The 16830-nt window shown below is 42.1% G+C and overlaps 1 protein-coding gene across 1 annotated transcript; it reads right to left on the minus strand.

Moving 5' to 3' along the window:
* Positions 1–4533: 4533 nt before the first annotated feature.
* EIF2B2 (eukaryotic translation initiation factor 2B subunit beta) lies at positions 4534–15387 on the minus strand. The gene is made up of 8 exons (XM_058293063.2): positions 11611–15387; positions 11382–11502; positions 11075–11223; positions 8699–8862; positions 7569–7664; positions 6843–6980; positions 6303–6369; positions 4534–5100 (listed from the first exon to the last, which is right to left on the minus strand). The coding sequence occupies exons 1-8, from the start codon at positions 11924–11926 to the stop codon at positions 4943–4945; spliced, it is 1209 nt and encodes a 402-aa protein (XP_058149046.1). The 5' UTR covers positions 11927–15387; the 3' UTR covers positions 4534–4942.
* Positions 15388–16830: the final 1443 nt, after the last annotated feature.

Raw genomic sequence — 16830 nt, forward strand, 5'->3', positions numbered from 1 at the left:
TCTCCAATGAGCCTTTAGCATTGCTTGAAATTGGTACTTATGGCCATAGATGAAACCAAGACTATAGATGGTTGTAGGAGCTGGTATTAGAAAAGCTTAAGGCAAAGCTTAAAGTATAGTTTAGAAGGAAGGAGGGGGAAAGGGGAGGGGGGCCAGGACAAGGCCCAGAACCTAGCTGTGGAACCATAAGAGCAGTTGAGAATGGAGAGATTATAGGAGTCAGCAGGGTAAGGAGTGGGTCAGACACTAATGGACTGCTGGGATCTGGGCATAACTGACAGCAAAAAAACCAAAGCCGCCAAAATGGGCGGAGCAGGATGGGCACCTGAAGCCATGCTAGAGATCCGTTTGGGGTTGAGGAAGCCAAGCTAAGTGAGCTGAATAGATGCAGCACACCAGTTCCTAGAGAGTCCTGAGAACCCAGCTCCCTGAAGGTACACGTGAAAGCTGGTTATGAGTATCTGAACGAAGACAAGAGCAACTTCTGGCATAACGAACTGGTCACTCACTACCTGCTTTTCACCCCAAGAGTCACCACATTCCATAAAAACCCTTTACAAAAGCAGAGTAACAAGGAAAACCAACTGATAAGTTTGTTACTCTCAATCTTGCCTATTTTCATCCTTTCTCAGCTGAAGTTGCTTATAAACAACTGAGATGACCAGAAAAAGTAGGCAAGTCCAGAAGAAAGGAAATGAAGAAGTTTGGGAAACCAAAATTCTGAGGGATCTGTACCAAATAAACCTTCTCTGCTCCCTCTTATTTTCTCATTTATTCACTCAGTAACTAGTGAGTCCCTTCTAAATGTACTGAATCAGAAAGTGGGGGGGATTAAAGGAAAAAAGGTTATCCTCTGCTTATGATTTTCAAACCCTTGGATATTTTCACCCCATGCCCATTTGTTACAAGGCACTCAGTCTCATCCAGAAACAACTCATGAAGTTCAGGCATCCTGAACAAAGCCTGTGGGAATCTGAGTCTTACATATTGGATCCCATCAAGCTAGTGAGCTACCGTGACTCAAGCAGCAGTTTGAAGAAGCCACATTTGGCCAGCCTTGCTTGCCTTTACTCTTACAACTTGCTCTTGTTTACTTTATAAGCAAAGGATATCCATTGATGGTTTTAAACAGGTAGTTTATAATGTTTAACATTTCATGACTTTTCTTTTAAATAACTGCAGAGTATTACATGTAATTTTTTTTATTTTTAGGGATCTTGCCAAGTTTTTTGTTTCTTCATTACCAAGTTCTTCTTCTCTAGGAAGACGTGTTTTTTTTAAGATTTATTTTATTTATTTCTCTCCCCTTCTCCCCCATTGTCTGCTCTCTGTGTCCATTCTCTGTGTGTTATTCTGCATCCGCTTGCATTATCAGGCAGCACCAAAAAACTGCATCTTTTTTGTTGTGTCATCTTGCTGCGTCAGCTCTCCGTATGTGTGGCGCCACTTCTGGGTGGACTGTGCTTTTTTCACACAGGGCAGTTCTCCTTGCGGGACACACTCCTTGTGCATGGGGCACCCCTACGCAAGGGCACCTGTGTGGCACGGCACTCCTTGCACGTGGAGCACTGTGCGTGGGCCAGCTTACCACACGGGTCAGGAGGCCCTGGGTATCGAACCCTGGACCTCCTATATGGTAGGTGGATGCTTTATCAGTTGAGCCACATCTGCTTCCCCTTAGGGAGTTCTTAATTCTAAATGTAACATGTCTGAAATGATACTATCGAAAGGATTCTTTAGCAAAGTATTTAATATAAACATTAAGCAATTGTGCAGTTAGAGTCAAACACTGTCTTCCATTTTGCATGTTGTGAAGAAGACTCAAAGTTTAGACTATATAACTTAATTGCTTAGCCTTTGCACAGTAACTTGGAACAGCTATTTGGCAAATGCAAGAATAATTGAAGGTGAAGTAGGCCAGATAAAATACTTCCACCCTACATTTCAGAATGACTTCTTTGTGTTAACCAGGTGCATGTCTGCAGAGGTAGTTTTTGTGAAGACAGGTGGAATGTATGGGGCCTTTACAATAATTACATCACCATCTGGTAATATCTTTATGGCAAAGCCTTTCTGATGTAGTGAGTTCTCCATATGCAGTATTATAGGGTCATGTAGCTCAAGGACAGAACTGTGTGACTGGAGGCCTTCATTAATGCAAAGACTCATGCAATGGACTGCTCTGAGAAATGGTTTTGAAGTACATCTGTGATAATCATATGGATATTGACATTTATTTCTTTGAGGTATCACTTTACATTTGTTTTCCTTGGTAGAGCATTTTTCAAAGATGTCTCTTCTGAGCCTAAATTAGGAATTTGTTCCTTTTTCATGTTCCAAGAATTGTGCTTTCTCTGCCCTTCGCCCAAATTTGAAGATAGTAACCGTGGGAAAAAACATCTTTACAAACTGTACTAAGTTATCAAACTTGGTTTATTTAGCATTTTAGGGAGCCTTTCACATCCATAAACTCCTTTCTATTAATTCTTTCCTAGCTACAACAGTTTTTTCCTGAGTTTAGTGAGTTCTGTCAGAAGGACAGCGAGGCTGTGAGGCAGTAAACAAGGAGCAAGGGACAGCTCAATTTCTCTGTTCAGATCAGGGTCTCCTTTCCAACTTTACCCCTCCTCCAGTAGGAAAAAGGAAGAGAGGGAAATAGACAAATGAGGCATATAAATAGTTTTGTGGGATTTACTTGAGGTCCTAAAGACTCTAAAGAAGAGCATTTTTGCGGTTCTTCTGTTCCAAGCACTCTGAGTTGGCCAAAAGAGACACAGCCTCTACCCTTATAACCTTCAGCCCTGGGTTAGGCCTGGGAAGGATGTTGGTGCTAATTTTAGACACAGTAACTAAGATGTACAAAGCACAAGTATCATAAAGCTTTTGTGAAGCCAGAAATAGATTTAAGTTCCTTGGCTAACTGTGGCTCCTACTCCAAACCACACAATTGTACCCAAGTGGGTTGCTTTAAGAATCGGTGCCTTTGGAGGAGACAATTGCTAGTAATTGGTAGCTATAAGCCATTTCACTGAGAAAGGGAGGGGGTGTCTCAGATACTTTAAGAAATAATTGTCAGACAGAAGCCTGAGTGAGTCAGGCTCTTCTGAGTCAGTGCTTCCTTCCCTCTGTCAGGAAGACAAGAGCCCTATGGCAAAGACCTGTTGATTCCAAATAGGTATCGAAGAGTCCAAGCCTCTCCCTCATAACCTACCTCTGACCAGTGTTTATCAAATCACCTGTTGGAGTCCGAGATGCTTGCAAATCCCCAGTGCCCTCTCCCTTCATCCCAAAGACACTGCCTTTGTGGCAGGCATCCCAGCAGCTTCCTCTGCATTCTCCAGTTGGCCTCGGACCTCTGCTTTGGATCAGCAGTTACCAAATGTGGCAGATTGCCCACATCACCTGGGGAGACTTTTTACTTAAAAACCAAGGTGATACACATAAAAAAATGGGGACGATATGTAAACCTATTAAATAAAATTAGAAAGACGCTCCCCTCGCTTGCCACGGCTTGACATTATTCTTCCAGACTTTTTTCTATGCATGTATAATTTGGTTTTGTTTTAATGAAAATAGGATCATGTTATGCACATTACTCTGCAGCTTGCTTTTTGGCCGACCTGTTTTTAATAAATGTTTCCTTACAAATCTATTCTTCTTTTTCACACAAGGGTCCCAAACTAAATGTCTACAGCAGTTAGAGAGATAAGATAAATGAGTTGCTCTTTTAATGGGCCCAGTAAGAACTGCAGGAAACTGGAGGTTTCCCATCTAATGGAATCAGAAGCTACGCCAGCTACTGCCATTTGGGAATGTGGGCCACAGTTAACCAAATCTCTTGAATTTTCAAGAGAAGCAAGAAATTGTTCTTTAAAAAAAAAATCACATGCAATATCTGGATTTTTAAATATTGATAATTCAAATTAAGTACTGGCTGAACTAGCCAAGTCCAATCCAGGCATTATCCTCAAGCCACCCTTAAACCTCTGTTGCTGCGTCTACACACAGTTCTCCAATGTACACGCCATACTTGTTAAGCCTTTCTCCTACTGCTGGCCACGTGGGTTGTGACAAGACAAATGCAGCATTTAATATTCTTGTATATATCTCTGTGTACTTGTACAAATAATTCTACAAGTATAAGTTACAAATTGCCCTCTAACCAGTTTGTACCGACTTACAGGCATTAGTACATGAGAGGATCCTTTTCTGGAGAGTTTTAAACATACAGATTCCCAGGCGACGCCCTAGAGGTCAGATGCAGTAGGTGGAGCCTGAGAGACTGTGATTGTTGAAGCTCCCCAGGTGATCTGGTGATGAGACAGGTTTAGAACCTCCATCTTAGGGAACCAACAAGTTGTTTGGGGGCCACTTCCAGTGAATTATAAAGGAAACTGTAAATACTCTCGTTTGTGCTTCCATGCTTTAGAAATGTTACCTCAAATTACAGCCCTTTATGAAAACACAAAAGGGCTCTGCTGCTGTTATTCCAAGCATTTCAATCAGAGCAGGACAATAAATAAACCAACTCAGGAGCCTTCAAGTAGCTTTTATTGGCACAGCCTAGGAAAAGGTGTGGTAGCCATTTCTAAGCAAAAATCTCTATCCCTGCAAAGTATTTGGTGTTATGTTTAACACATCACTGAACCAGAAAGTTTAAGTTCCTGAAACAGACACAACCAGGTCACTAAGAGGCTCCAAAATCAATAGGTCAAGCCCTGCTGCTCTGTTAAAGACCTGAAAGGCAAGAAACAGTCCTGGATGTGTGCCCTTGTAAGGGATGATCAAAAAGGCAGGAAATAGTATCACGGTTTTTTTTTTTTTAGGTTGTCTCCAGTTCACTCCCCCATTACAAAGGGGATACATTTCAGCAGTAGTGCTGAAATGTTCTTTCTCTCCATTCTGCTTGTGTAAGTAACTTCTGTTTAGCGTAAGTGGTGGTTTAGAGGACATGATCATCGGGACAGTAGAGCTCACTCATCAAGCGGTAGATGTAGGAAGGTGCATTCCCACCAATGTTGGAAATAAAAAGGGTAATGAGCTCAGGAGGGACGTAGTCAAACACAGGGCAGTGAACGCTGACCTTCTCCAGAATGTCCCCTGAAAGGCAATCACACATGCTGAAGATAAATCTGAACATCCTGCTTTAATAATTGAGTATATAGAGTCTGGGATCAATAACACAGGCATGCAACTACCCCAAGGAAGGGCAGCAACAAAATGCAAACAAAAAGAAAGAACTTCAGATCATGATAATCTCTGCTGAAGGATCCCCAGTACCTTTCAATAGCCCTGAGAATGAAATTCGAATTCTGACATGCACCCTTCAAAATCTGGACCCTCCCTACAGGATTGAATATAATTTGTACCACTCCCTGCCACCCCAGCCCATTACTCTTCAGCCACGTACCCATCTCAGGGCCTTTGAACCATCTTTTCCCTCTGTCTAGAAAACTCTTCCCTTATCTTCACACAGTGGGCTCTTATCACTTGGGACTCAGCTGAAGCTCAAATGCCATCTCAGAAAGACTATTTCTGACTCTAAGATAGTCCCTTAGGCCTGTCTTTCTATCACATCACCTTAATTTATTGTTTTCTTCCGAAAATATCCCATGGTCTGACATTTTCTCATCTGTCTTCCCCCAACAGAATGTAAGCTCTGTGAGAGCAGGGCCTTATCTGTTTTGCTCATTGTTATATCCCCAGTGCCCAGAATAGTGCTGGATGCATAGCGGGTGCTCAATAAATATTTTCTGAAAGAATGAAATGTTTGAGTAAATGGATGAAGTTATTCCACTTCCAAGAAGGACTAAGAACCCTAAGTACTATGCTTTGCTCCCAGAAGATGTTTAAGGCTAGGGTATCTATCATTACTGAGCAAAGCTCCTCCCTTTAGAAGTCAGAGGAAAGGACCTCCAGTATACAAGATATCAAGGCTGGAGGCAGTTTCATACGTAGGCACGTTTCAGAGCCTGCGTCCTTTGTCAGCTACTGCATCACAGGGACTCCCTACCCTACAGCAAGTGGAACTAGAACATTCTCCCCCCTAGATTGTTGCCTGTGTCTTAAATAACACACAAAGCCAAACCCAGCCAATGCCAGTGATCCAACCCACCATGGCCTAACAACTCAGCTCAAATGTACTGGTTTCAGAACAAAATGAACATGGATTAGATCATTGCCCCAAGTACCTTAAGCTGTTAGAGAGAACAGTTACCACAAAAAGTATGATAAAAAGCAAAACTTGACAATGTTCAATCCTATTCACGAGCAAAACAAAACACACACATTAACTTCTGTACCTTCTGTGAAAGACAGGACTTCTTCAGGAGCCACAAACTTATGAAATGAATCTTCTTCATTGGGAAACTAGAAAAGAAAAAGTTAAAAAAAAAAGAGAGAGAGACCTATAGCTTGCTGTTCTCAAAGCTTCTATCTCTAATGAAATGGTGTCTCACTCAGTAGCTGCCTGTGTTCAAACCACAGAGGACAGGTCCTGGAACTATGATGAATAAGACCAATTCTGTGTCCCTAGTTTCAACTTGTTTGGCATTTTCGGAAATGGTCAGGGCAAGTGGGAGTCATGGTAATATAAGCAAAGGGTTCCCAACTATGTATTGTCCTGACATTACAAATTTGACTTCCTAAAGCTGCCAGGCTATAACTAGTATCAATTATTTTTCCTGGATGAAGACTTCTGTGGCTCTTTTCAGCCTCCACTGGATCCGATCCATTGAGTAAATGCAGATAAAGACAGGCCCCCGAGTGAGTGGTAGAAGGCCCCAAGTTTAAGCCTACACTTTGGCTCCCTTCTCTCCATTGGCTATGCGAGACAGACGTACCTGTGGGGAAAGCTTGAACATAGGAGCACAAACAATGAGTGGAGTGGAATGGTGTTTTGCTGCCAGCGCTAGAGTATGAGTTCCTGTCACAGCTCTCAGGGCACCGTTGGCCAGGATGGTCTTTGTGCCAATGATCACCTTTGGAACAGGAAGGAAACTGTGAGCCATCCTGAAGGTAGAGCCTTAAAGGGGCAACTGGGTGCAACAGGCTGAATACTCTGGTCTCAGTTTTTATGTCCTCGGGTGGTGGGGGATTACAGACCAGCAGAGGAAAAGGGGCCCTAGGCTCAGGACCATAGATTCTAGCTTAAACGTGGATTCCCAAGGAAAGAATGAGCATAGTAAAAGGAAATTACAATACCTACTACTCTTAGCCCTGGAATTCTATACTCACACCTCCTGAGAAGTCAGAAGCCCTTTTCATTTGCCATCCACCATTGCCACGTTCACTAAGCATAAGGCAGGAGCCCTCTAGCCAATCCCTAACACACTTAGTTTTAGTTCTACTGCACTCTTTTCAGTGCTTTAACCAAATTTAGAGGATACTCCAATTAAGGAACAAAGAGACAGATAACGGGAAAAGAAATTCAGTTAAATTCAGTTAATAAAGGCTTACTTTCAAAAGGTGGTAGAAACTTTTGTTACTTACAATGGATATTATGGAAGGGGAAAAAGATTGTGGGAGCATAATCTTCATGAATTCAACATAACTCCAAATGCACGCACCTTGTTGACTCTTGACATAACAGCAAAAATGGCAGCATCGGTCATGACAGTTGTCTCAATACCTGCTTTGGACAAATGGACAGCCATTTCATGACCCTGCAACAGGAAGGAAAGGCTGATACAGGGAGAAGGAGTGGGAGAGAGTGAGAGAGTGCTGAAAGGTAACAGATCTGGGGAACTCTTGTGATACCGGGCAGATCCAGAACAGTTTCAAACAGATCACTCATTTTTCTGCCTATCATAAGTTTTCTCTGGTAAGCTGCAGAGAAGCCTGGGAAAGCTAATAAATGTACAATATCCCAAAGCAGCACTATAGCAGCCACAGAACTGGAAATGCTACTTGCTTACGTAACCAAGCAGAGATGACAAGATATCTCCTGGCTCATTATTTTACAATGTCCTGCATCCTTACATATTATTTCCTTTTTTAGACCTATTATTTTCTAAGGGATTGCGTGAGGTCAGAGGAAACATCAGTCATCCTCAAGGTAATTTATCCTACTCTGATTCCTAAAAGGATCAATATTTCTCTTTTCTTGGACCCAACAGCTCCCCCAACTTTCTTAAACCAATGTTTAAGAATTTTCACAGGGAAACGGACTTTGGCCCAGTGGTTAGGGCGTCCGTCTACCACATGGGAGGCCCGCGGTTCAAACCCCGGGCCTCCTTGACCCGTGTGGAGCTGGCCCATGCGCAGTGCTGATGCGCGCAAGGAGTGCCGTGCCACACAGGGGTGTCCCCCCCGTAGGGGAGCCCCACGCGCAAGGAGTGCACCCGTGAGGAGAGCCGCCCAGCGTGAAAAGAAAGAGCAGCCTGCCCAGGAATGGCGCCGCCCACACTTCCTGTGCCGCTGACGACAACAGAAGCGGACAAAGAAACAAGACGCAGCAAATAGACACAGAAAACAGACAACCGGGGGAGGGGAGGGGAATTAAATAAATAAAAATAAATCTTTAAAAAAAAAAAAAAAAAGAATTTTCACAGGATGAACAACTTGAAAATCCCTTTAATGCTTTCACTTTATCCTCTGCGTCTCAACGTCTTGCTTACCAATTCAAAGTTGGCTTAGACCCCCCTTTATTTCCTTTCTCAATTTTCATTTTTCTTAGCAACTCCAGCAGTCCCCCTACCTGGCAGAAAGGAGCACACTCAGCCACAATGACGTGGAATTTCCGCTTCCGGGCAGCCTCTTTGAGGAAGGCCTCTACTGTTCGGGAGTAGCCAATGGTCATGATCACCTCATTGGAGTGGATGTGTGCCAGAGCCTGGGCAGCAATGTTCTCCGTTGTCCCTTCTGCAAAAAGAGCAAGTTTTGTGAGGAAAATATGAAACTGCTATGCTAGCACAAGGAAGGGAGGGCTGCCCACCTAGCAGAGCCTCCTCCCACAGAATAATGGGCCTAAGGCGAAATGTCACAATTTCTTAAAAGCACCCCTCCTCTGGAGTTTGCTATCGCCCACGTTCTCAGCCTGATCTTTATCCCAGCAGGCCCCCAGCTCATCAACCACCCCCATACCAAAACCCCTACCACTACAGTTCAGACGCCAGCAGTCCCCTACAACTGTGTTGTTTTTTTAATTAGGACAGTTCTAAGTTTACAGAAAAATCATGCAGAAAGTACAGAGTTCCCAAGTATACCCTCCTCACACACAGTTTTGCCTATTATTAACATCTCTGCATTGGTGTGGTAACTAATCGATGAAATGGTACTAATTATACTATTAACTATACTTCATAGTTTATGTTAGCGCTCACTCTTTAAAGTGTTGGACAGGTCTGATTTGTTTTTTGTTTTTTTGGTTTTTTTCGTGCTGGGCGGCTCTCCTTACGGGTGCACTCCTTGCACGTGGGGCTCCCCTACGCAGGGGACACCCCTGCATGGCAGGGCACTCCTTGCGCGCGTCAGCACTGCGCATGGCCAGCTCCACACATGGAGCCATGTGGTAGGCGGAAGCTCTATCAGGTGAGCCAAATCCACTTCTCTCTGATTTGTTTCTTTAACATTTTTATTCTGGTAACATATATACGACATAAAATTTTCCATTTTACCCACTTTCAAATACACAATGCCACGGTGTTAATTACTTTCACAATATTGTGGCCACCACTGCCCCCATTCCCTGCCAGTATTTTTCCATCACACCAAACAGACTCTGTACCAACTAAGCACTGACTCCCCATTCCCCACCCCCACCCTGGCCCCTGGTAACCTGTATTCTAGTTTCTGTGTCTATGAATTTGCATATGATAATTTTTTCATATATGTGAGAGCATACAATATTCTGATGCATGTGACAACATGGACAAACCTTGAAGACATCATGTTGAATCTTCATTTCACTGAATGTGATGTCTTCAAGGTTCATCCATGTTATTACATTCATCAGAACTTCATTACTTTTATAGCCGAATAATATTCCATTGTATGTTCTACAACATTTTGTTTATCCATTTATCTGTTGATGGACACTTGGGTTGCTTCCACCTTTTGTCAGTTGTGAATAATGCTGCTGTGAACATCGGTGTGCAAATCCTTACCGTTGATTTTGAAAATAATAAATTCAGACAAGTAATAGTCTAATCTGGGAAATCCTAAAGTACTGAGGATGGGATAGAGCATCCTCCTAAAAGAACACTTCCTCAAAAGGAAGAGTACAAACATATAACGGAATTGTATTTCATAAAAAGGAAAGAAATATTGATATATGCTTTAATTTGGATGAACCTTGAAAACATGTAAGGGAAAGAAGCCAGACACAAAAGGTCACATACTGTATGATCCCTTTTATACAATATATCTCAAATAGGCAGATCCATAAAGACAGAAGGTAGAATAGAGGTTACCAGGGGATGGGAGGAAGGGAGAATAGGGAGTGATTATTTAATGGGTCAGGTGTTTTTAGGGGGTGATTAAAAAGTTTTAAACTAAAGAGTCAGTAGTTGCATAACACTGTGACTACACTAAGCACCACTTTATACACTTTAAAATGGTTTAATTGTATGTTGTGAATTTCACCTCAACTTTAAAAAAATGTGGCCATACCACCTGAGAGTTAGAAAGAGGCCAGAGAAGGAAAATAGGGACGGGATTTGGAAGCAGCATCTTGGGGCACAGATAGAACCCCAGGTTCTTCCTCTCTGGATTGTAATGAATGTCTATCTGCGGGTCTGGGCAACAAAGACAAGGAGGATAGAGGTGGTGTGTGTGTATAACAATTCAGGAAGTTTAGCGCAGGAGGGTCTATCAACCACGGTTTTAGGGAGTTGTTGTTTTTATAATGAAAATAGAGCTCTATCCTAATAGTTCTCTGCCAGCAGTAGATTTGTAACCTATAAAGGACTGGTCTGTACAGAAATCTAGAGAGTTACTTTAGTCCTGCCACCTGTTTCAATGCTGCAAACCAGAGGACTGGTAATCTCTCTCCTGATGGATAATTAACAGAGTCTTCTGTTCTCTCATACGCCAGGGACCTGTCCTGTCCACCCAGGGGTCAGAGGACTCTTACCCAGCTCCACCAGCAGCTCATTAATTGCTTCAATGATGATGGACTGGAGTTGGGCATAATGGAAGCTGAAATCCTCGCTCAGGCCTCCGGAGGTCAAGAGTTTGTGCAGGGACTCCTGCTGATCGCTCTCGTCGCTGTGTCCGTGGAGTCTATGGAGGGAACAAGACCCAAAGAGGGAGATGAGGAGGAGGCGCGGTCAGGCAGGTAAGAGAAGCGGCTCGGCTTCACTAAAGGCTCCAAGCAGGGTGAAGGGCTCGTGCAAAAAGCATCCCTGGGTCCAACTCCGAGGCCCGGACGTGGGCCTGACCTGCCATATTCCTCCCGGATGATCCTGAGCACTCTCCGCACCATGTTGCCCACAGTGGTCTCTGAAGGCTGCGCGGCTGTCATCCTCCGGCCCTCCCGGCGGATCAGCTCCATCAACTCCCCTGCAGTCCAAGAGAGAGTGGGTGAGCAGACAAGGCGCGGTGATTCTCAGCCTTGGGACCGGGAACCGACTAGGGCCGGGGACGCGGGAGGGGCTAGCCTTGCCTCACCCGCGTTGCTCCAGCAGTGGTCCGTGATGATCTGGCGCAGCAGCCCCAAAGTCTCCCGAGCCATATCCTCGGAGCTCCGCCGCCCATCGTCCCGCTTCAGGGCCTCTACGAAACTCTCGATCCTCTCGGTCAACTCCGAGCCCTTCATGGCAGCGCCCGGCACCTCAAAAGCCGCCAACCCGCAGGCAGAAGCTGTACCGGCCAGACGGCAGGGTTTACACTTCCGGGTCGGGTGAGGTCGCTTCCGCTCCGCGAGAACGCGGGTTTGGGAGATCGTAGGCCACGGCCCCCGTCCTCCTGAGCCAATCGGAGACATGGGGTTCGGGTGGTTCTGTAACGGCGAAGGGTCTGCGTGCTGCAGAGGTGGAGAGCCGGAAGTGGCTTTTCCTGGCTCCACAGATGCTAAAGAGAGGCCTGACGAGGGTGGCTAGTTCAGTTGCTATGGAAACAGCTTGTCTTGCCCTCTCCAGCTCACTCCGGACCTGGACGCTATGAGGGTGCGTCCTGGGAGACGCTCCATCGCAGCGCTATTACGGTGCGTGGTACTGGTTAGTTTGTGCATGTGTCTCGGATAGACTTAGCTCCATGTGGGTAGGAACTATATCCTTTTTGTCTTTGCATCTCCAGTGCCTAACACACAGATTGTAAGAGAGAGGAATTAAGGACGAGGAGACTACCCACCAATAAGGAGATTCAAAGTGATAGCTTATATGGGGACAAATAATGTCCTCCGATTTGGACAGATTTCTACAGGGGCTGGGCAGTATAACCTAGTACCCAGAGAACTGTCATTTATTCAAAGCTAACTAGGTGTTAGGCACTTTAATACGAGCTTTACATGAATTGTCTCGTTTAATGCAACCACTCTGGGAGGAAGGTACTCAGTTCTGTTTTACAGATTAGGAAACAGACTCGCAGAATTTAAGCAGTTAGTAAGGGGATGAATTAATACTCAAATCCAGGTCTATCCAAAGCCAGTCTATGTATAAATAATCTCTAATTTCCTTAAGATAAATTCTTAGAAGTGGAATCTTTGGGCACACTAATTATTAAGACTTACTGCAGTTCACAAATTGCCCTTCAAAAAGATTATGTCAGGGGAAGCAGACTTAGCTCAATGGATAGAGTGTCTGCTTACTACATAGGAAGTCCAGGGTTCAAACCCAGGACCTCCCTGATCCATGTGGAGCTGGCCCACGCACAGTGCTGATGCACGGCAAGGAGTGCTGTGCCACACAGGGGTGTCCCCTGTGTAGGGGAGCCCCATGCGCAAGAATTGTGCCCCATAAGGAGAGCCACCCAGCGTGAAAGAAAGTGCAGCCTGCCCAGGAGTGGCAGAGAGCTGATGCAGCAAGATGATGCAACAAAAAGAGACACAGATTCCCGGGCAACTGACAAGAATAGAAGCGGACACAGAAGAACACACAGCGAATGGACACAGAGAGCAAACAACTGGGGGAGTGGAGAGAGAAATAAATAAAAAAATAAATCTTTAAAAAAAAAAGATTACATCAGTACTAAAATCAGACAAAGATAATATGAGGGAAAAAAACAACACTACATAACAATATATCTCATGAATATGGGCACAAAAATTCTCAGTAAATATTGGTCAACCAAATCCGGAATACATAAAATGAGTTATATTGGAAAGTGACTTTAAACCTGGGGATGCAAAGCTGGTTCAATATTTGAAAATCAGTCAGTATAATCCACCATATTAACAATCTAAAGAAGTAAAATCACATGAACATATGAATTGAGGCAGAAAAAAAAAACATTTTTTAAATCCTTGATTAAAAAAAATAATAAACTCAGAAAACTAGGAATAGAAGTGAGCTTCCCCATTCTGATAAAAGGCATATACAAAATCATATACCCAGCATACTTAAAAGGTGAGACTGAATGCTTTCTCTTGATGATCAGGAACAAGGCAAGAGTGCCTACTCTCTCTTTCTCTTTTTTTTGAGGTCCCAGGGCTGGGTACTGAACCCAGAACCTCATATGTGAGAAGCCAGCACTCAACCACTGAGCCACATTGGCTCCCCCTAATCTCTTCTACTCAACATTGTTCTCAAAGTTCTAGCCAGTGCAATAAGGCAAGAAAAAGAAATAAAAGGCATACAGACTGGAAAGATATAAATTGTCTATATGCATAAATGGCATTATTGTCTACATAGAATTAATAAATGAGTTTTAGCAAGTTTGCAAGATACAAGTTCAGCCTGGGAAAATGAAACATTTCTACATATTAGCAATAAACAAAACCAAAATTAAAAACCGAATAGCACCAAAAATCATAAAATATTTGTCAATTTTGTTGTACATTAATTTAAGAATATTTTTGAACTGTATCAATGTATATCCCTGTTACCATGATCTGGCCAGTTTTAGATATTATTCTTTATTCTTCCAGATTTCAAGCCATTAAAAAATATGGAAGCACATCTATTATGAATAGATTTTTGACAAGTGTGCCAAGTTCACTCAGTGGGGAAAAAATAGTCTCTTGAACAAATGGTGCTGGAAAAACTAGATATCCACTTGCAAAAGAATGGAATTGGATTCCTGTATAACATCATATACAAAAATTAACTCAAAATGGATGAACAACCTAAATATGAGCACTAAAATCATAAAGCTTTTAAAAGAAAACATAGGCACAAATCTTCAGGACCTTGTGTTAGATAATGGATTCTTAGCAATAACACTAAAAACACAAGTAACAAAAGAAAGAATAGATAAATTGGACTTCATCAAAATTTAAAACTTTTGTGCCTCAAAGAACATTATAAAGAAAGTAATAGACAACCTACCAAATGGGAGAAAATATTTGTAAATCATGTCTCTGATGAGGGTTTAAGGTGCATAATATATAAAGAATTTCTGTAACTCAACAACAAAAAGACAACCCAATTTAAAAATGGGCAAAGGACTTGAACAGACATTTCTCCAAAGAAGATACACAAATGTTCAATAGTCACATGAAAAGATGCTCACCATTATTAGACATTATAGGAATGCAAATCAAAACCACAATAAGATTCAACGTCACACCCATTATGATGGCTGTTCTTTTTAAAAACAGAAAATAACAAGTGTTAGCAAGGATGAAGAGTAATAGACACCTTGTACGTTACCAGTGGGAATGTAAAATTGTGCAGCCACTGTGGAAAAAAGTTTGGCAGTTCCTCAGCAAGTTAAGCATAGAGCTACCATATGACCTGGTAATTTCACTTCTAGGTTTATACTCAAAAAAGAATTGAAAACAGGTACTCGAATTGATATTTGTACATCTTATTCATAGCAGTATTATTCACAATAGCCAAAAGGTGGAAGCAATTCAAGTGTCCATCAACAGAGAAATGGATAAACAAAATGCGATATATACATATAATGGAATATTATTCAGCTATAAAAAGAAATGAAGTTTTGATGCATATTACAACACGGATGAACCCTGAAGACATCTGGTTGAGTGAAAGAAGTCAGACACAAAAGGACAAATATTTCATGATTTCCCTTATATAAATACCTAGAATAAGTAAATTCATAGAGACAGAAAGTAGATTGTAGGTTACCTGGGGCCGAAGGGGTGATGATGGGAGGTTATTGCTTAATGAGTACAGACTTTCTGATTAGGGTGATGAAAAAGTTTTGATGATGGTGATGGTAATGGTGATGGCAATACAATATGGTTAATGTGATTAACATTTCTGAATCATACATGAAAGTGGTTAAAATGGGAAATTTTGTGTTGTATATATGTTACTATATAAAAAATAATTTTAAAAAGACGAGCAAAAATATAAGGTATCCATTATTTTGTACATAAAAATAAATTTATACAGATGTATATATAAAACATATACGGAAGTTTTGAAGCATGACAACAAAATGAACACCCATGAACCTATCTCTCACATACTCCCAATACCAACACATCATTATGTGTGCTCTTTTCTCTACTCCATTTCCTTGCCTTTCTCCACACCCAGGAATAACCACTAAACCAAATTTTTATTCATAAGCCTTATATTTACAATCCATAAAACAACATATTATTTGGTTTTGCTTGTTTTTAAGCTTTGTATAAATGGTATCATAATTTTCTACAACATGCTTTTTTCACTCAACATTACATTCCTAAAATCCATCCTTGTTGTTATATGTACTTAGTTCTATTATTTGCATTGCTACATAGTACTCCACTGTGTGACTATACCACAATTCATATATTCCTTTTCCTTCAGTAGACATCTCGGTTGCTTTCAGTTTTGGGAGGAGGTGAAGGAATACAAATAATAGCACTATAAATATTCTTGGATGTCTTTTGGCACCACTAGAAGTGGGAGAGTTTTATCATAGGGCATGTGACTGTTCAACTTTACAAATAGTCCTAGTCTTCCACAGTGGTTGAATGAAGGTATACTCCCTCCAGCAGTATGTAAGAGTTCCATCTGATCCACGTCTTTATCAACACTTGGTATTATCACATATCTTATTTTTGGGGAATCAGGTGGGTATAAAAGGATAGCTCATTGTGGTCTTAATTTACATTCTGATTACTAATGAAATTGTTCTCTTTTTTTTTTCACATTTACCAGCCATATATTATTTGTCACATATCTGCTCATGTCTTTTGCCAAGCTTTGTTTTTTTTGTAAATCTTTTTCTCTCATATTTTAGGAGTTCTTTATATATTCTAGATACTAACTGGTTTAGTTTCCTAGCTGCTAAAACAGCCACCATACAATGGATTGACTTAAATAACAGGAATTTATTGGCTCATGGTCTTGAGGTAGAAGTCCAAAATCAAGGTGTCAGCTAGGTGATGCTTTTTCACAGAAGACTGTAGCATTCTGGGGCTGGCTGCTGGAGATCCTTGGCTTTTCTGTTGCTTTGCAGAATGCATGGTGGCATCTTCTCTCTCTTCTGGGTTCCCTTGACCTCCAGCTTCTGGCTGCTCCCTGTGGCTTCTTTCTCCATCTTTCAGTCTGCTTACAAAGGACTTCACTTACCTGATGACAGCCCAACCTGTTTACTGACAGGTTTCCTGCTTTCCTTCTTTTATGAATGCTGGTGTATATGGTCTGCCCATTTTTCTAAGGTGGAACATGGCAGACATTCTAGTTGTCTACCTAATATCCATTTTTTTCCTTCTTCCTTGTTAACAGTACCCTAATTTTGTTTGGTTTTTACCACAGGGAAAAATGACCC

The sequence above is a fragment of the Dasypus novemcinctus genome, chromosome 3 (assembly GCF_030445035.2).
Source record: "Dasypus novemcinctus isolate mDasNov1 chromosome 3, mDasNov1.1.hap2, whole genome shotgun sequence".
In the NCBI taxonomy this organism is placed as follows: domain Eukaryota; kingdom Metazoa; phylum Chordata; class Mammalia; order Cingulata; family Dasypodidae; genus Dasypus; species Dasypus novemcinctus.